The sequence below is a fragment of the Ordospora colligata genome, assembly GCF_000803265.1.
Source record: "Ordospora colligata OC4 chromosome Unknown contig_12, whole genome shotgun sequence".
Lineage (NCBI taxonomy): Eukaryota > Fungi > Microsporidia > Ordosporidae > Ordospora > Ordospora colligata.
The window spans coordinates 158,212-176,964 of NW_014575396.1; the positions used below are offsets into that span (position 1 = coordinate 158,212).

The 18,753-nt window shown below is 40.6% G+C and overlaps 15 protein-coding genes across 15 annotated transcripts; 9 read left to right on the forward strand and 6 right to left on the reverse strand.

The window, feature by feature from the left end:
- Positions 1-60: 60 nt before the first annotated feature.
- M896_121310 (uncharacterized protein) lies at positions 61-324 on the reverse strand (the record flags this gene model as incomplete). Its single annotated transcript, XM_014707464.1, has 1 exon — positions 61-324. The coding sequence occupies one exon, from the start codon at positions 322-324 to the stop codon at positions 61-63; it is 264 nt and encodes an 87-aa protein (XP_014562950.1).
- Positions 325-359: 35 nt separating this feature from the next.
- M896_121320 (diphthamide biosynthesis methyltransferase) lies at positions 360-1,148 on the forward strand (the record flags this gene model as incomplete). Its single annotated transcript, XM_014707465.1, has 1 exon — positions 360-1,148. The coding sequence occupies one exon, from the start codon at positions 360-362 to the stop codon at positions 1,146-1,148; it is 789 nt and encodes a 262-aa protein (XP_014562951.1).
- A 104-nt stretch (positions 1,149-1,252) lies between these two features.
- On the reverse strand, positions 1,253-5,302 carry M896_121330 (uncharacterized protein; the record flags this gene model as incomplete). Its single annotated transcript, XM_014707466.1, has 1 exon — positions 1,253-5,302. The coding sequence occupies one exon, from the start codon at positions 5,300-5,302 to the stop codon at positions 1,253-1,255; it is 4,050 nt and encodes a 1,349-aa protein (XP_014562952.1).
- A 322-nt stretch (positions 5,303-5,624) lies between these two features.
- On the reverse strand, positions 5,625-6,446 carry M896_121340 (uncharacterized protein; the record flags this gene model as incomplete). The annotated part of the gene is made up of 1 exon (XM_014707467.1): positions 5,625-6,446. One exon carries the CDS (start codon positions 6,444-6,446, stop codon positions 5,625-5,627), a length of 822 nt encoding a protein of 273 aa, XP_014562953.1.
- Positions 6,447-6,796: 350 nt separating this feature from the next.
- On the forward strand, positions 6,797-9,355 carry M896_121350 (translation elongation factor; the record flags this gene model as incomplete). Its single annotated transcript, XM_014707468.1, has 1 exon — positions 6,797-9,355. The coding sequence occupies one exon, from the start codon at positions 6,797-6,799 to the stop codon at positions 9,353-9,355; it is 2,559 nt and encodes an 852-aa protein (XP_014562954.1).
- A 118-nt stretch (positions 9,356-9,473) lies between these two features.
- On the reverse strand, positions 9,474-9,761 carry M896_121360 (subunit of class 2 transcription repressor NC2; the record flags this gene model as incomplete). The annotated part of the gene is made up of 1 exon (XM_014707469.1): positions 9,474-9,761. The coding sequence occupies one exon, from the start codon at positions 9,759-9,761 to the stop codon at positions 9,474-9,476; it is 288 nt and encodes a 95-aa protein (XP_014562955.1).
- A 106-nt stretch (positions 9,762-9,867) lies between these two features.
- M896_121370 (uncharacterized protein) lies at positions 9,868-10,227 on the forward strand (the record flags this gene model as incomplete). Its single annotated transcript, XM_014707470.1, has 1 exon — positions 9,868-10,227. One exon carries the CDS (start codon positions 9,868-9,870, stop codon positions 10,225-10,227), a length of 360 nt encoding a protein of 119 aa, XP_014562956.1.
- Positions 10,228-10,255: 28 nt separating this feature from the next.
- M896_121380 (uncharacterized protein) lies at positions 10,256-11,497 on the reverse strand (the record flags this gene model as incomplete). The annotated part of the gene is made up of 1 exon (XM_014707471.1): positions 10,256-11,497. The coding sequence occupies one exon, from the start codon at positions 11,495-11,497 to the stop codon at positions 10,256-10,258; it is 1,242 nt and encodes a 413-aa protein (XP_014562957.1).
- A 77-nt stretch (positions 11,498-11,574) lies between these two features.
- On the forward strand, positions 11,575-12,402 carry M896_121390 (NIMA-like serine/threonine kinase; the record flags this gene model as incomplete). The annotated part of the gene is made up of 1 exon (XM_014707472.1): positions 11,575-12,402. One exon carries the CDS (start codon positions 11,575-11,577, stop codon positions 12,400-12,402), a length of 828 nt encoding a protein of 275 aa, XP_014562958.1.
- A 183-nt stretch (positions 12,403-12,585) lies between these two features.
- M896_121400 (putative inorganic ion transport protein) lies at positions 12,586-13,590 on the forward strand (the record flags this gene model as incomplete). The annotated part of the gene is made up of 1 exon (XM_014707473.1): positions 12,586-13,590. The coding sequence occupies one exon, from the start codon at positions 12,586-12,588 to the stop codon at positions 13,588-13,590; it is 1,005 nt and encodes a 334-aa protein (XP_014562959.1).
- A 373-nt stretch (positions 13,591-13,963) lies between these two features.
- On the forward strand, positions 13,964-14,668 carry M896_121410 (putative S-adenosylmethionine-dependent; the record flags this gene model as incomplete). Its single annotated transcript, XM_014707474.1, has 1 exon — positions 13,964-14,668. One exon carries the CDS (start codon positions 13,964-13,966, stop codon positions 14,666-14,668), a length of 705 nt encoding a protein of 234 aa, XP_014562960.1.
- Positions 14,669-14,767: 99 nt separating this feature from the next.
- On the forward strand, positions 14,768-15,712 carry M896_121420 (uncharacterized protein; the record flags this gene model as incomplete). The annotated part of the gene is made up of 1 exon (XM_014707475.1): positions 14,768-15,712. One exon carries the CDS (start codon positions 14,768-14,770, stop codon positions 15,710-15,712), a length of 945 nt encoding a protein of 314 aa, XP_014562961.1.
- Positions 15,713-15,870: 158 nt separating this feature from the next.
- Positions 15,871-16,695, reverse strand: M896_121430 (putative endonuclease; the record flags this gene model as incomplete). Its single annotated transcript, XM_014707476.1, has 1 exon — positions 15,871-16,695. The coding sequence occupies one exon, from the start codon at positions 16,693-16,695 to the stop codon at positions 15,871-15,873; it is 825 nt and encodes a 274-aa protein (XP_014562962.1).
- Positions 16,696-16,756: 61 nt separating this feature from the next.
- On the forward strand, positions 16,757-17,578 carry M896_121440 (subunit of t-SNARE complex; the record flags this gene model as incomplete). The annotated part of the gene is made up of 1 exon (XM_014707477.1): positions 16,757-17,578. The coding sequence occupies one exon, from the start codon at positions 16,757-16,759 to the stop codon at positions 17,576-17,578; it is 822 nt and encodes a 273-aa protein (XP_014562963.1).
- Positions 17,579-17,694: 116 nt separating this feature from the next.
- Positions 17,695-18,744, forward strand: M896_121450 (uncharacterized protein; the record flags this gene model as incomplete). The annotated part of the gene is made up of 1 exon (XM_014707478.1): positions 17,695-18,744. The coding sequence occupies one exon, from the start codon at positions 17,695-17,697 to the stop codon at positions 18,742-18,744; it is 1,050 nt and encodes a 349-aa protein (XP_014562964.1).
- Positions 18,745-18,753: the final 9 nt, after the last annotated feature.

An 18,753-nucleotide genomic window follows, 5' to 3' on the forward strand; every position in this document is an offset into this window, starting at 1 on the left:
TCATTCACATCACTACTTCACCATTATTTTACCATCATCAACACACATCGGCATAAACATTTATTGTATTGATTTCTTGGTCAAAATCAACAGCGCAAGCACCGCAAGCAAACTTAGAATCACAATCAAAGTAATCAAAGGTGTCTTCGATCCAATAGACATGGCCATATACATTGGGATCAGGCTGAAAATAACCAACGATTGTGAAACATATACAGACATCACAATCACTACAATCGCCAACGTCGAATACATCATGAATGGCACTCCGTCAATAGATTTGGCATACATATCATTTACAGCCTGATGCGTCTTTCCACTCATTCAGGGCTCATAAACCAACATGCCAATATAGCCCCATGCTCTATCTAATTGGAATTGGATTGCACTCATACAAGGACATATCGCTCAGGGGGCTCGATGCTGTTAGGAACAGCACACATGTATATCTGGAAGGCTACACATCAATCCTGAACGAGCCGATCCATGATCTTGAGTCCATGGTTGGCAAAGAAATAAAAATCGCAAACAGAGAAACCGTTGAACAAACCGATCAAATAATCATGCAGGCTACTCAGTGTAATGTGTCTTTACTTGTTGTAGGGACGCCGTTATTCGCAACAACACATACAGACATATTGATAAGGGCAAAGGAGCAAGGCGTTCATGCTGAAATAATCCATAATGCATCAATAATAAATGTCATGGGCTGCTGCGGACTCTACTCATACTCATTCGGACGGGTAGTCACCATCCCATACTTCACAGATACATGGAAGCCAACAAGCTTCTACACAAATATTGTTCAAAACATTGAAAATAAATTGCACACATTATGCCTGCTGGACATAAAAACAGATGAAGAGCGCTTCATGAGTGTGAACGAGGCTGTAACCCACATCCTTGAGGCAGCTGATATCTGCAGGTCCTCAGTGCTAACCAGAGAATCAAAAATATTTGCAATCTGTAGATTCGGATCTCCCACGGAGCAGATAACTTATTGCACCATGGGTGATGCATGCCAGAAGGACTTTGGAAAACCACTCCATTCTCTCATCATTCCTGGTGGGTTGGACAGGATTGAGCAGGAGTTCGTTGATCTGCTGAATCCAGACACTTCAAACGACACCAATGCTCTTAATCAATAAACACTAAGGTAATTACAACAATTTATTAAGTCAAATTATCGATTCCTTCCCTCATTGCTATGTACTATTGGACCTCGATCATTACTTATTGATGTTTGCTTCAATTAAAGATTCCGCGGGGGAATAAGAGATAATGGATGGATTGGTGCTCTTTCTCCACTGTCTGATCCTGTTCCCGGTGGTGTATTGGGTGTGTTAGGAGTAAGATTAGTACCGGTGCCTGGTTGCGTAGCATCAGGTGCGTTTTGATTAGGTGTAGTACTTGTGCCTGGTGTACCAGTTGATGATTCAGACGTGTTGGGTGTATTACTTGGCTGATTGCTGGGTGCTCCTTCGACACTGCCTGGGGCATTCGTATCAGGCTTGCCTGTCGTTTCATTACCTAGTGTGCCTTGAGGATTATTAATACTAGGTACATTGCCAGCTGGACTGTTTGTTGTACCATTCGTAGGCTCATTACCAGTTGTTTGATTGCCTGGTGCTTCCTGTGAAGGTTTATTGCCTGCAGGTGCATTATTAGATTCTCCTGGCGTAGTAGTATTAGGGTTTGATGTTCCAGGAATTTTGAAAATGTTAGCCAGATTATTAGGTAGATTTTTTGGCCTAGTTGTAGTAGTTGTAGTGGTAGTTGTAGGCGGTGTACCTGGAGCTGCATTAGAAGGTGTAGTTGTAGGCGGTACTTCCTGTGGCTTGTTCGGCTTGGTTCTTGGCACCGTAAGCGGCTTATTCGGATTGTTCAGATTAAACTTTGTAAGAATCTGTGAGTTATCCGGAACGTTAGTGCTTGGTTGGTTGCTGGGCGCTTTTTTCTTAGGCGTTAGATTGTAAATCATATTCTGAATCCCTGTTGGCGTAGGTATGCTACGTGTTGCGATGATAGGCTGGTCACTCTGAACCTTAGTTGTGCTTACCACTTCTCCATCAACTGTGTCTGGCCTATTTGTCTCCTTCGCTATGTTATTCAAGAATATCTTGACTACCGTCTTTGAGTCCACATTAGTGCCACTTGGTAAAATACTTGTAATGTACTTGTAGAACTGAGTGTTTGCGACTTCCTTCCTGCTCTTGATCGGAGACTGGTTGTATATATTCATCTGCGTAATAATGTTGTCAAAGACCTTCGAGACCATCTCAATGAACGACTGCGTGCTGACTCCTAACTGCTTCGAATACTGCTCAGCATTCCTAAGGATATTGTTTCTAACATTGCTCTCAACTGTGTTTGATGTCGAAATATTCTCCTCAATCATCTCGTTCACATGCTTGTCAACGATCTTTGCCTTCGTCTCATCAATGGTTCCATTGAACGGATTCTTCTTTGAAAGATTGCTTACGTTTCCAGACTTCTCCATGTTGCTAAGGATATCAAGAATAAACTCAGTCTCCACATCAGTTTGCAATTTGTTGGATGCCATGTCAAGAAGAATATTCTTGTTATGGCGCTTTGTCTCCTCGCTTACTGCATCAACAGATTGTGTTCCAATGCTCTTAAGACTTGCAATTGCCTGGCTCATTGGAAGGATCTCAGTCACTCCATAGGGTGGAACAACCTCGACATACTCAGCACCATCGGGATTCGTAATCACACTCACGTCTATCTCCTCAAGGTTCTTCTTCTTGTTCTCCTGCTCAATCAGTGACTTCCTATGCATAATCTCCATTGCTTGTGCCTCTTGCAAATGCCCTTCGTTAACCGATGGCCTGACATCCTTGACAAACTCATCCCAGGGCTTTTGTATCAACACACCCTCGTCTATATGGATCTCAGATGCATGGCCAATGTCCAGGCTTGTCTTCCCGTTTGTAATTGCAGACGTAGGAATCGGATCTAACGGAGACGGAAGATCAAGGCTAAACCCATTTACATCCGCTTCATAATACTCAACTCCCTTGTCAATGTCTGTTCTTTCTCCAGTGTTGAATCTGTGCTTCAGCATCGATGTGTCAAGTCCTTGCTTCTCCATCAATCCCTTTGCATTCTTCGGATAATATATCTTTCCTTTGCTTATATCCATCTTCTCTGCTGCTTCAGAAATATGTGTGTATCCATCATCAGTTTCAAGTACATTCAGACCGGTCTCAATCTGTGTTTCAATCACCCTGTTCCTTACTTGATCTCTTCTTTTCATCTGTATACGTTGTACAATTGCCTCCTCCTCTGTCTTCGCCTCCTCATTGCTGAATCCCTTCAATGGAAGCTTCATTTTTGTATTCTGTATCCCAACACTACTTACATTCGATGGAATAGCTTCCTTGACTTTCACCGGAGTCATTGTTTCCTTCTGTAGTTCTTCAATGTTTGTCTTACGCTTCTCAGCTTCAATAATTTTCCTTTGGAGATCCTCAAGGCTGTCACCAACCTCAGTCTGCCCTGCATGTGCTGTTGCTACATGTCTAATCTCTTCCTTGATTGCTGAACTCAGCCCAATGTTCCTGCTTGAAAACATATCTTCCAGTTCTTTCATCCTCTTCTCTCTTTCAATAGACAATCTGTTTCTTTTCTTTTTCTCTGCCTCATTTCTTGCCCGATCTGCCTCAGCCATATTATGCGTCCTCCTAAACACTTGCTTAAACGCTTCCTTACCTTCTTGGCCAATCATTTCGCTTTCTTTTTCAAGTGCATTGTGCTCTTCAGCTGCTTTTAGCGCATTCTTATTGTCTGCATCCCTCTGTGCTGCAATCGCATTCAGCTCATTCAGCTCATTGATCTTGTTCACACGGTCAATTGTTTTCTGATTGCTTACATCATGTAGCAAATCAAGCGCATTCACCCTACTGCCAGTCATCAAACGATGGCTCTCAATGTTCTGAAGATCATTCTGCGCCTTGTCAAGGTCTGACATGTTAACATTGGCAATGTCTCTTAGGATCTTTTCGCTCACAACCGGATGCGTTATTGCCTCTTCATATGCCTCCTCCTTCAATTCACTTGCCAACTTGAGCTTCTGGTGTGCCCTTTCAATTGGCTCTTCAATATGCATCTTCGTCAGATCATTAGTGAAGTTCTCCATGTTTTCAAGATTCTTGGCATTCATTGCTTTTATCTTTTCACTGATCAATTCAGAACGGATGCCAGGCGGCGAATTTGCAATCTTGCCTGCATTTTCTTGCTCAATTTTTATCTTGTCTTCCGCAAGCTTTGCAACCTGCTGTCCTCCTCCTGATATCGCTGCTATTCGTCTTGCTTCCTGATATCCAAGATCGGCCATGTTCATTGCCTGATCGTCTGCCATCTCAGCTTTCAGTCCTTTTGCAAGCCCTTGATTGTAGTTATTTGCATAATTTCTTGTTTGAAGCGCATCAAACTTGGCTTTCACTATAGAATTCGTACTTGCAAGGCGAGACTCAAGCGTCATCTTCTCAGACATGTCTCTCTCAAAATCTGAAATGACATCCTTCGAGTTCTTGAACTTTGCAAGATCAATCTGAGAAACATACGACGGACTTTTTGCAGGCAAAGACAGCTCTTGTGCTTTCTTAATCCTCATTTCCTCAATGACATTTGCATTCCTGATCTCATTGGCAACACCAGTCGCCACAGGTTTCGAGTGGCCGATCGACATAAGAGTATTGTACACGTTCGATGGATTCGCATTGTCTATTGGCTTTCCTTCTGCTATTAGATGATTGATCTTGTCCTGCTGAATGTTTGTTCTCCCTGTCAGTATGTTATCTTCAGAAACATATGTTTCATTCGGATATGCATAATTTGGAGGTGCGCTTTTAATCTCAGTCGGTGTCTCGGTAATATCTGCAAATCCAGAAATCGCAGATGGCATATTGCCTATAAGATGGCTGAGTATGCCTTCTTGATATGGATGGAATGAGGGATCACCACTATCAATAGCATCTTTATATCCATTACCTGAATCAGGTGCATTAATGCTTTCCTTCATCTGCTCATGTGAAGAGTCTTCATCATTCATATGCGGAACATCATGATATATGGTTTCAGGATATTCATTTGTAATCACAGTGGCTTCATGGGGATCTTCTTTATACTCATACATTTTATGCTCTTTATACCCATCGTCGCTATGCTCGTAATCATGATGGCGAATGGAATTCAACTTGCTTTGCCTTTCAGCCCTGTTTCCAAAGTCTAGTCCAGCATCTGCTGCCATACTGCAAAGATAAAGCAGAAATAGTAGCATGTGGTAGTGAGGAAACACAGCTTGATATTTAAATACTTTTCATAAAACATTTTCTCAAAAGCGTTTCGGACATGGCGATTCTATGCCAATCGCTGCAAGCACACCCACAAGATTCTCTAACCTTGTGCGAAACATTGTTTTGATTGACCATTTGCGAAACAAATTTCATGTTTGTAATGCATTACTCAATCTATTGCATTTCACTTGGATTATAGAGCATATGCATTGAATTATTGCAATTACATTATGTTTTTTAACACATTGTTATATACACGCATAAATACCCATAATCTATTTAAACATACCACTGAAAATATCTTTATTACTCCTCAACTCTTCGTAGCCCAACCTCCTTGAATGCTCCACTTGCATCAGGAACAAAACACTTGAACTTTGAATCTCCATATCCCACGCTCAAACTAAATCCAGATGAACCCCAAGAAAGACTATAGCATGGCTCATTCAGGTTTATTGTTTGCGTGGCATATCCACCTTGCTTATTAGTGTAGATAATCACATTTCCGTCTTCTGAGCAGCTGGCCATGCAGAATATCTTAAATGCATTTGTTGGACACACAGCCACATCCCTTACAAATGCCTTGTGATCCCTCATTCTTGCCACTTCCTTGCCATTTTCCCAAATAGCCACTGAGTAATCCATTCCACCACTCACAAACCCATTCTCTGTTGCACTGATGGACGAAACTCCGAACCTGTGGCAGAGCACCTCTTCCACATCAGCACTGCCGAGTGTGTTACCAATCTTCATAATCCTCACATTACCATCTGAACATGCACAGTATAATACAAATGTCCCATCTACACAGCTTGCATCCAAATCGTTTACAGATCCCTCAAAAAGCTGCTTCTCGAGTTTTTTCACAAACCTTCCTCCCTCAGACTTCCAAACAATCACCATTCCACAGAAGTATGCAGATACTATTAACTCTCCATTGCCTAGAAAGATTGCCTTCGTAGCAGGGCCCAGGCTTGCGTTGAGTTCTGAATCAAGAGCCAGACTGTCCGATGCATCGATCTGGCCATTTGAAAACACACGAATTAGACCATCTGATGATGCGGTCACTATTCGTCTTTGGCTAAAGTCGGCTTCAATGCTGTGTATTGTGTCCTTGTGTATGTCCATGGGGTGTAGCGATTGCCAAAACAAATGGACATGGCTCAATCATCAGCACATTATGAATAAATAATGTTGATTGTGTAGAGAATGCATTTCCAATATGAGTAATCTGTAATGAATTAACACAACTAAAGTATCATCAAAACACATATACACTTATGCATTGATAACAAATCGTATTGATGTGATTTGCACATGAATTATTCATAATATTAATGACCGACAGTATGCATGTGATTTGCATATTGCTTATTCATAAGTATGTGATATAGAATACATAATCTCAATGATATTTGCAAGTGCCTGGGATACTGGATAATGCGCAGGTTTTTAGAACAAAAAAAAAATACCCCACAATGGGGGACTTTCATATCAATAAAGTTCACGAGCTTATGACGAATCAAAAGAACATCAGGAACATTTCTGTGATAGCACATGTCGACCACGGAAAGAGTACATTGACTGACTGTCTTGTGATCAAGGCAAAGATAGTGTCGAAGGATTCGGGAGGAGGAAGGTACATGGATTCGAGAGAAGACGAACAAAAAAGAGGAATAACAATCAAAAGCTCAGCAATATCGCTGCATTTCCAGGTTGAGAAGGATGTGCTCGAGGAGTACACCGTAAAAGGCGATACCAATGGAACCGAGTTCTTGATTAACTTGATTGACAGCCCGGGGCACGTGGATTTCAGCAGTGAAGTTACTGCAGCATTAAGAGTGACTGATGGAGCGTTAGTTGTGGTTGATTGCGTAGATGGGATCTGTGTTCAAACAGAGACGGTGCTTGGGCAGGCAATGAACGAGAGAATTCTGCCTACGCTGGTTCTTAACAAGCTTGACAGGGCAATATTAGAGCTTGAGTATCCACAGGACAAGTTTGGAGAGATTCTGAGGAGACGTATTGAAGGATTCAATGCAAAGATGAGCTCGTTGGGATACAACTTCAAGGTTGAATCACTGATGCCTGAGAAGAACGAGATTTCGTTCTGTTCGGGACTGCAGGGATGGGGATTTACACTCAGGTCTTTTGCAAAATTTTATATTGAGAAGTTTAAGATGAGTGGGTTTGAGGGGGAGAGGAAGCTTACAAAGTTTTTGTGGTTACATGATATTTCTTGCACATCTGACGATCCGTTTGATCCTGAGATGAGGCATGTGATGAAGGCCGATCCTGCAAGGAGCCCGTTTGTTGTGTATGTGCTCAATCCTATATACAAGGTGAAGGACATGTGCAACAGTGGAGACATTGAGGGAATTAAGGAGTATTTGAAATTTTTCAAGGTTGACTTCAAGGGAGTTGTATTGAGTGGAAGTGGCAAGTCGCTATTTAAGGATGTGATGAGGACATGGCTTCCTGCAGCAGACTGCATTCTTGAGCAGATAGCATTGAAATTGCCATCACCACTTCAGAGTCAAAAGCTAAAGTACGATCATTTGTATGAAGGACCGGTTGATGACGAGATGGCAATAGCAATTAGAGATTGCAATGCAGCAGATGAAGCGCCAGTGATGATGTATGTGTCGAAGATGATACCTTCGAATGACAATCGATTTGTGGCATTTGGAAGGGTATTTTCAGGAAAGATATATCCGGGGATGAAGATACGTGTTCAGGAGCCTGGATATGTGCCTACGTCTGAAGATCTGTCAAATACATCATTACTGCATAACAAGTCTGTACTTAGGACAGTGGTGATGATGGGTAGGGGGTATAAGGACGTGCCGGACTGCCCTGCAGGGAACATTATTGGAATAATTGGTATTGATGACTGCCTGAAGAAGACAGGAACTATAACGAACAGAACTGATGCTTATAACATCAAGTCTATGAAGTTTTCAGTGTCACCGGTAGTGAAGGTTGCAGTGTTTGTTAAGAGAGCAGAGGATCTGGGAAAGCTTAGTGAAGGGCTGAAGAAGCTTGCACAGTCTGATCCGTTGTGTCTGGTTGAGAGGAACGAGAAGGGACAGAATACAATAGCATGTGCAGGAGCATTGCATCTTGAAATATGTCTTAAAGACCTTGAGGAGCAGTATGCAAAGGTGCCGATTATTTCGGATGACCCACTTGTGACATACTTTGAAGGTATTAAGGAGGCAGTGACTGAGCCAAAGATGAAGAAGTCTGCAAACAAGCACAACAGGATATACATGACGGTGGAGCCTATTGAGCCGAATGTGGTTGAGTTCTTGAAGACTATGAAGATAGACCAGATCAAGAACATAGTGACGAACTTCCGAGAGAAGATGGAAATGAGAGATGACTGGATCAAGAAGATATGGTACTATGCACCGGAAACTGCGCCTGAGAACCTGATGGTTGATGGGACAAAGGGAATTTCGATTATCAATGAAATCAAGGAGCACATCAACAGTGCATTCCGAGAGGCTGTGCAGGAAGGGCCATTGATTGGTGAGAAGATGAGTGGGCTGAAGTTTGAGCTCAAGGATGCTGTGCTGCATGCTGATGCAATCCATCGAGGAGCAAACCAGCTGATCCAACCGGTGAAGGAGCTTTGCAGAGGGCTTTTGCTTGTTGCATCGCCTGTGCTTTATGAGCCAATTCTCAAAGTTGAAATAACAGTGCCTGATGAGCATTCAGGAGCAGCGTCATCCGTGCTTATATCAAAGAGGGGTGAGGTTGAGCCTGAGGGCTTCATAAGTCTTCCTGGAAATGTGACAACAATGATAGTTGGATTACTGCCTGTGAAAGAGTCGTTCACCTTCAATGAGGACCTCAAGTCTGGCACAAGAGGAAAGGCTAGTGCATCTTTTTATTTCTCTCATTACAAAATTCTTCCTGGGTCTTTGAACGATCCTAACTCCCTGATGTTCAAGACAGTCAAGGAGGTCAGGAAGCTCAAGAAGATGAGTGAAATTATGCCAACAGCTGACGATTTCTTCGATAAGCTTTAATTAATAAAGGTTAGCTTGGGTTTATTTGTATTTGAGACATATTGCGTTATTGTGCATTGTGTATGGATCTGCATAGTAATGCGCGCTTTCTCAGCTGGCTAATGTGCTTATGTGCCATCTACTCTTTGCCTTTGAGCTGATCTGTCCCTTTGAGGAAGTCAAACTTCGGGTCCGTGCTTATTGCATTGAGTATAAACTCGGATGACATCCTGGATGTATTCTTTGACTTTGCCTCCTTGAGCACAAGCTCTACAACTTCAGAAAGGAACATTTCAATTGCCTTGCTTGCAACAACAGGGACGGATGCGCCTATTTTGCCTATATCTTCATTCATCTGCATGATTCGCTTGAGCCTGGATATTGGGAATCGTGTTAGTTTTTTTTTCTGTGCATCCTGTTTTGCCATTGTTTACCCCTCTGTCTATAAGATTTTAACACACTCCCATATCTGCCAATTCATCCGATGCAAAGCTCCTTTTGTGAACAATATTTTTGCATTATGCGAGTCCTACATGGACAAGGACATCTTGAAAAGCAGAGTATCTATAACTATAAAAAATTCTGCTTTATTCAGACTTATTGAAAACATAATAGATCAGAACACTGTTGAGCGTCTCATAAGCACGATCACGGACCACTTGATGACTGGGAAGTACAATAGAGAAAAATCACTTGATTATATTTCTGAGCTTATTGAAGATGAGCTGGAGCGCTCAGATATAGAGCTTGATGATGATGTTGATGGAATCTCAATGGCTATTTTATTTGTGTATGAAGAGCTTGTTGATGGCAAGAATGAGTTTTTCCTTAAGATCCAAGAAAAGCATACACAAGTTACTCCTCTATGCGATTCAGATTCAGAAGCTGAATAATTCCTATTATTATGCATTATAATAGCAGTCAGAATCTGATATTTTTATAAAGTTTCTTATTCTTGGAGTTTTTCTTTGTATCAGTGTGTTGTTGTTGTTCTATATCTTTGATTTGTTCCTGAACGATACTTTCATCTGTAACATCTTTAGGATTATCAGATTGTTTAACTGATATTATTCCTTCTTCATTAGTGTTAGGTTGATTAACTTGTATTATTCCTTGTTTATTAATGTTAGGTTGATTAACTTGGATTGCATCTACATCTTCTTCATTAGTGTTAGGTTGCTTAGCTGATGTTATATCTTCTTCATTGATTTCATTATTCATAATATTCTTTCTTACTCTATGTTCAGGCATATCAAATACAACTTTACTTGCTTCATTATTCAGGCATGTATTTGGTTGTATTTGTATTGATTTATCTAATTTGGTTCTTTCTTCCAGGTATTCCACATACGCTAGATTTGTATATTGATTGTTGGCGTCATAGACATATTCAACTTCATTGCGTGTATCACTCGCTTCGAGTTTATATAAAGGCTCGCCCCATCCCTTCGGTTGATATCCATATACACATCCGTTTGGAATCGGTGAATTTAATCCAGGTATCAATGCATCAGGATAAGAAGACGGCATTCCATTCCTTTGCATGGCTAGAAGCCATGGAGGCGGTGTTTTGTCATCTATTCCCAATGCATCCATTAACTCCTGGCTTATCTTTCCAGGTGTGTACATATGCACAAAGTAATCAGACCTTGGATCAAACACACATCCATATCTTGTTGTTCTTATATCTATCTCCTCATTGAAAAACGCATCATAGAGCAGTCGCTGATTAACTGAGGACTTCCCGAGTTTTGGATACAGCTTTTCCTTGACTCTTTCTCGCAAGCTCATCCCTGCCTCACGCTCTTTCATAAGGCTTCGCAGTTCTGGAATCCCTGTCCTTACAATACTTGCAGGAACCTGGTATTTAGGTTTTGCATACTCACGTGGAAACATTCTCTTCAATCCTAACTTCCAATATGCTGGTACAGCAACCACTCCACTACGTCCTTTTATTCGATTATATGTAATAGGATCGGGACAAGTCGCATCTTCGATCTCAAAAACACTTGGATACGGTACTGAAAGCTTTAGTTCCTGGTATCTATGAAGTATTTCTGTTTTCTTTCGTTGCCTCTTACACACAGGCTTTGTATGTAAATGACTTGAATACACAAACAAATATTCTTTATCTACTTTCCTTGCACACATCAAGGCATGCATGAAATGCTATTATCTATAAGATTGCTGTTCATGCTCTACAAATACATAATGAATAAAAAACACCAAAATCATGCGTGATGCAAAGATTCCGCTTTGTAAGAAAACTTGGCAGAGGCACACATGGCACAGCATACCTGCTCAGATCAACAGATGGCACAGACAAGATGCTTGTGTGTAAATCAGTCTCAATACCATACAAAGCATATGCACAGCAAGAAATAAAAATACTATCCATGCTCTCACACAGACGAACAATAAAACTCATTGAATCATTCTCAACACACTCTGGAATATCAATCATACTGGAATACCTCAACCATGGCACTCTTGCAGAGACAATCAGCTACTTGGTCAACAGGCGACATAGAGCCACGAACTATCTGATATGGTCTGTAATGGCACAAATAGCAGATGCATTACTTTATCTGCATCACATGCAAATTGCACACAGAGATGTTAAACCTTCAAACATATTCGTTAACATGGTTCTGATTGGCAGCCAAGGGGTGCTTGAGTTCAAACTTGGAGACTTTGGTCTTGCAAAGATGTGCTCACAGATATTGCCTGGTGATGTAGTTGGGACTCCATACTACATGGCACCTGAGGTCATCTCTAGAGAAGCATACAACAACAGCGTTGATGTTTGGGGGCTGGGTGTTTCATTATATGAGCTATCAGTGCTAGGAAAGCCGTTCTATGGCAGTTCTAAAGACGAACTCTACAGCTCAATATTACATGCAAGCATCCAATCGAGTAGCATATGCAGTAACAAAAATCTCGACTTTTTGATTAGAAAATGTATTATGAAAATCAACAGAATATCGATACAAACGCTTTGCAAAAACAAAACCCTGAAATATCACCTGCGAATACTTGATTATGAACTTCATAACAGTTATGAGTGAGTATCTATTCAACATGTATTGATTGATTGTACATCATGAATATTGACTATTTGCATTGATTATTAATCTGAATATTAATTGATTGTAGATCCTGATTATTCACATACAAATTACAGAAACTCCCACAGAAGTGTCATATTGGTTTCAGATCATGAATAAAAGTTAGGAGAGTACAAATCTAAAATGCATAACAAAAAACACTCAATCCACTGCACTCACACAACATGCTCAAATGATGCAGATATTCGCAAGATTTCAAAGGTACTGGCTATCATCCTGGTATTCATGATGCTTGAACTTTGGGGGCACTGGAAAACAAACAGTCTGTCACTTCTTGCAGACTCACTGCATTTACTGGTGGATATCCTCGGATTTATTGTAAGCTTGCTTTCGCTGAAATGGGCGAAGTGGCCCTCGGACAGGCGAATGACATTTGGATACCACAGAATTGAGATCATAGGTGCTTTAGTGTCAATTGGACTTATCTGGGCAGCTGTTGGATACCTGATGATTGAGTCGTTCCACAAGTACATTCATCCTGAAGAGATAGATGGAGGGATGTTTTTTGGCATAGCAGTAGTTGGATTCTTTGTGAACTGTGCATGCGTGTACGTACTGCACTATGACGAGTACCAACATAGGCTCAAACATAAGAACCTGAATATCCGTGCAACATATGTGCATGTGATTGGGGATCTCATACAGTCTGTAGGGGTGATAATTGCAGGAATGGTGGCATATTTCTACCCAGAGAAGGCAGTTGTGGATGTGATCTGCACGCTGTTTTTCTCTGTGATTGTTTTAATATCGACTGGGTTTGTTTGCAAAGACGCAGTCTACATTCTTGCAGAAGGTGCACCGATGGATCTTGATACTGAAGCACTCAAAACAGATGTCCTGGAAATCGAGAATGTCTATCGAGTGGTTGAGCTTTATGCATGGTCGATATCGATGAACAAAAAGGCGGTTTCTATAAGGGTGCTTGCTGACGATTTGCTAATCAATGATTATGAAAGCATTTTATCTGAAATAGGTCGGATAGTGAAGGAGAAGTATCATGTGATTATAGTGACGATTCAGATAGACACGCCTAACACGTTCTATGGAGAAGGTGGATTTACTGTTGATGGGATGGCTATTGATATGAAGTCACCGATGTCAGAGATCTCAAATGCTATAGAATCGTAGAGAAGAGTGATCAAATAATAAATGGTTTTAAGATTGTTGTAATATATAGAAGATATGTATTTGCATTGACAGGTTAAATGTGTAAGTATTGCAGTGAATATTATTGTGGATATTACTGTGAAATATAAAAGTTATTTATTGTGAATTATGAAGTTATCTTGTGAAATATGTGATCTATGAAAATATGTAATCATTTATGAAAGTTATTTATTGTGATCTATAAAGTTTATTTATTGGGAAGTATATGAAGCTGTGAATTGTCAAGTATAAGGTTATCTTGTGAAATTATGGATTGTTAAGTATCAAGTTATCTATTACCAAGTATTAAATTCCCTTGTGAAAGTTCACAAAGTGCCATTGAGATATGCCCTGAATGCAGCCAAGCATCAAAAAAAGAGATTACAGGCAGAGAGCACATGCAAACCCATTCAAGGATAACAACATTGACATTCCATCAGATCCACAATCTGTAGACTGGACGAAGTATTTTTATTGTAACATATCTGATGACGCTACAAAGTTGATAGACAGTTCCAGAAAGCCTGATTTCGTAGATATAGGCTGTGGATATGGAAAATTTCTTTTGAAGGTTGCTGCAAAGCATCCTGAACACCACATTTTAGGAATAGAATTGAGAGATAAGGTACATGATTATGTAAAGACTATGATAAGCAGCATGAACGTGCTCAATGCAGGAATAATGAAAACAAATGCAATGATCTTTCTTCCGAATATATTTGAGGCAAGACAGCTGTCTAAGGTTTTCGTGTTATTTCCAGATCCTCACTTCAAGAAAAGAAAGTGGAAGGGACGTGTAGTGTCACCTCAAATGATGGAGGTATACGAATACCTGTTAATGAAGGGAGGAAGGCTTTATATATCGACAGATGTCGAAGAGCTGTTTAACTACATGGACGAGACCATTGTTTCAAGTAGGCTTTTCAGACCCCTTTCTGAGGATGAGGCAGCTCTTGACGAGATGTCTAGCATGATTTCCAGAGACACAGACGAGGCAGGCAGAGCAGGAGCAAAGTCTGGAAAGGTATTTTCAAGAGTGTTTGAAGTCAATAAGGAATGATTGGATTTATGAAGAGGGACGGCAGGGACACTCCTTTGTTTGGATAGCCAGGAGTGATTGGAAAGCTCCTTTTGAAATACTTTTTTGGAGAAAGCCCTAATGGGAGACGACAGGCCAGTTGTAGAGTTTATGCTGATGCTATTTCTTGTCACGTTCTCGTTTATGCTGTTTCCAGAGATGCTTACGACATCTGTGAAGAATGCAGGGTATTTTGAAGGGAACCGAACGGTGCGTGACTTGAGTTTTTTAGCAAAGCCAATGGGTGGGAATGTAACGCTGTATGATAGAAGCGGATATACAGGAATAATCAGTATGAGTAGCATTCCAAGCGGATCTCCAATAACACAGGCGATGCACCAGATATGCAAGGAGGGCAAGCCATGGTTTAATGTTCAGGTTGATGAAGAGACTTGTTGTGTGTTTATAAGGACTCAGTCACCGATTCCTGATTATATATTCAGACTAAACGAGATACCTAATAAGAACCTGTCACCATCTGAAATGGTTCTGTCACTTGATAGCTTCTACTCTTCAAAGAAGACGTTTGACAAGAAGATGATAGAAACACTTGTGTATCTGATGATGAGAGAAAGCTTGACTGACAAGCTTGTTCTGCTATATGAGCAGATGATGGTGATAATCAATGATAGAAACAAGATGTTTCTTTTTGATATTGATTTTGACCAGCTTCCTATATTTATCAAGACAGCGACGAATCTGAATACGATTATTGCAGCATTTAGCATAAGTGAAAACACGCTGTTTGTGTACACGACTTTACTGTCAAGGGAGATACCGTATAGTAAAGTATTTGAAGCCCGATTCGCAAAGATGTTTCCTGAGCAGAAGGACATTAAGATAAAGAACTATCTGTCTACAGATGATTACAAAGGCCTGAGTTTGCTAATAAGCGATGAGGAAAGAAGCGAAGCAATGAATCTATTGAGCCTGTATTTGAATGACTTTTCTAAAACTGACAAGCAGATAACAGAAGCGATGAAAATACCAGGTGAAAGAGCATCATTCATAGAAGTGTTGGTGTAATCGATTGGCATAATGGATGATGCACATATACAGTATTCAAATGGAATACATGAATACAATCCGGATGTTAGTGGAGAATAAATTTTAATTATAGAGAGTCTTGATTTTTTCATATGTCTGAGCAGAACCAGTATGGATTATGAAATTGTGGCAATATATCAGATATTGATAAAGCTTCTTAGAAGTCTTGCTTCATGTTTGTAAATTCCTTGATCTGGTGTTTCTAGAATTAGTGGAATGTCATCAGAAAAATTGCTATTCATGATGAACCTGAATGCATCGCACCCAATCAGTCCTTTTCCTATTGACTCATGCCTGTCTTTACGGGAGCCAAGTGGTTGCTTGCTGTCATTGATATGCATTGCCTTAAGGTACTGGATGCCTACTGTCTGATCAAATCTTTTTATGACCTCTGCAAATCGTTCTTCGGTGCGTATGTCAAATCCTGAACCAAAAAGATGACACGTATCAAGACAAACACCCACACGCTGTTTATCATCCACAGCACCAATTATATCTCTTATTTGTTCGAAGCTACTTGCAAGAACATTGCCTTGCCCAGCCATATTTTCTATCAAGACAATAACATCCGGAACTGTAGCCAGAGCTGTGTTTATGTTTCTGCTGATGTTGGCAAGTGCACTCTGAACACTCCCACCTTTGCTGCTTCCAGGATGGATGTTGTACATTTTGATTCCCAATGAATTGCATCTTTTGAGATCATCTATAAAGCACTCCATGCCTTTCTGAGCTGAATCTGTGGCAAGGTTCACAAGATATGAAGAGTGTGGTACAATAAGCTCTGGAAGGCGAATATTTTTGTGGAACATTTGTGCAGCAGTATCGCTGAGTGGAGCAGAAGAATACCGCTTTTGATTCTTAAGGAATATTGCGCATGTATCCAGTTCAAGCAAATCCATTTGTTCTTGTACAGTATGAATTCCATTGCTTATTGATAGATGTGCACCAATTATCTTTGCCATGGGAAGAATTCATGTGCTAAAGAAATGTTTAAAAATAAATGTTGGAGCTGCCTTACTGGAGATGCAGGACTTTGTAAAGGAGTCCAAAAGGATCCTGAATGACATAGAAACACTGGATTCGTACACAACCAGTATAGACTACTTGAGTTCCCAGAAGAACAGTTCGGTGCTGAGCAAGGACAAGGAGAAGACGCTCAACAACCAGATTGATGTTCTTAACGAGCGGTTCAGGGCGCTTTCAATGAGGATCAAGGGAAAGATAGACGACTTTGCAGATGAAACTGCGTCGATGGAGAAAGAAAAGAAGAACAATGGGTTTTACTGTCAGACAAGGAATCTCCACCTCCAGGCACAGTCAATGAAGCTTACTAAGGTAATCAATAGATACAGAGAAGCACAGATAAAGCATCGAGAGGACGAGGTGGATAAGTTCCGGATGCAATACATTATTGCAAAGCCCGATGCAACAGAAAGAGAAATAGAGGAGTTTATTGAAGACGAAGATGGCTCGAAGATTGAATCTGCATTTGCACTCGGCGCCAACTCAGCAAGGGGCATTCTAGAGGAAGCAGAGAATAGAAAAAAGAACATCAAGAAGATTGAGGAGATGGTGCAAGAGATAGTGGACCTTCTTAACCTGATCAGCCAGGAGGTGTCTAAGCGCACGAGTGTTGTTGATTCCATCAACGATGAGTTGATTGCAGCGCGTGAAAACACGACTGCAGCAAATGCCGATCTTGAGTCTGCATTGGTATACCAGATCCGGGCCACTCGGATAAAAAGAATGATTTTCTATGGGATCCTTATAATTATTGCGGTGTTTATTGTTTTTATTGCTATAAAGACCAATTTTTTTGGTGCGTTCAACAATAATAAGTTCTAGTGTGAGACAGAGTGTGTGCTGTAAAGGATTGTCTGGTAAATAAACGAATATTGTATTTGATGTGATGAATAATGTGCTTGTGAGATACGATTTAATGTGAATTTTAATGGACCTTAATGGGATTCATGAATCGAAATAGGATTGATAGAAAAGAAGGGAAAGTTAATGTGTATCTGAACATACCAGATAACTTCATATATGACATAAACGAAGTGGTGGTTGAGTATGATGAGGTGCATAACAAGGTCAGGGTAATGAGCAAGATGATACCTTCAGTCATAAGAAACAACATGGAAGCATATTTCAAAGGAGACATTGAGAAGTACGTGAAGCTTTTGGAATGTAGTCTTGAAACTTTTTTCAGGGGAGAATGTCCTGAGATACACGAAGATTCAGGTAATGGTGATGATGTTGTAATGAGGCCATTTGAACTGCCAAGGAGCCATCGCTTTGTAATGAATCGAAATGTCGTACCAAATGTAAAGGTTGAATTTGATAAGAGCATGAGCTTTGTGGTATGCGAAAGACTCAATGTTCAGATTGAATGCAATAGATGCAAAAGGAAGGTTAGAACACATGAATCGATGGATTGTCCTGGATGCATGAAGAGATTAGATGTGCTATACATTCCCACACTTTCGATTGATTTTCTAGGGTTTCTAAAGCTAGGAGGATGCAGCCTGATATTGCTTGATACAAGCAAATACCAATTTAGCTGTGATAATTGCCAGATGAATTATGAAACTAACGAGCTAGGAGTTGGTGATGTGTTTAGCATGAAATGCTATGAATGTTTTTCAAACATGCGCATAAAGGTTATGCAGATGATGCTGATTGAGAAGAATAAAGGTGAGATCATAAAGCCTGGGCATCCTCTTCCAAATGCTGGTGCATGCAAGCATTACAAGAAATCGTACAGGTGGTTCCGGTTTCCATGCTGTAACGCGCTGTATCCATGTGATATATGTCATGATGAAGACAATCAGCACGTCCATGAGATGGCAAACAAGATGGTGTGCGGGCTATGCTCTAAGGAGCAGGGTGTTACTAAAGAGTGTGCTTGCGGAATGAAAATGAACAGATCAACCACTTTCTGGGAGGGTGGAAAGGGAAGCAGAAACAAAACCACAATGAGTAAGAAGGACAACAAGAAGTATAGTAAGTAATAAAATGTT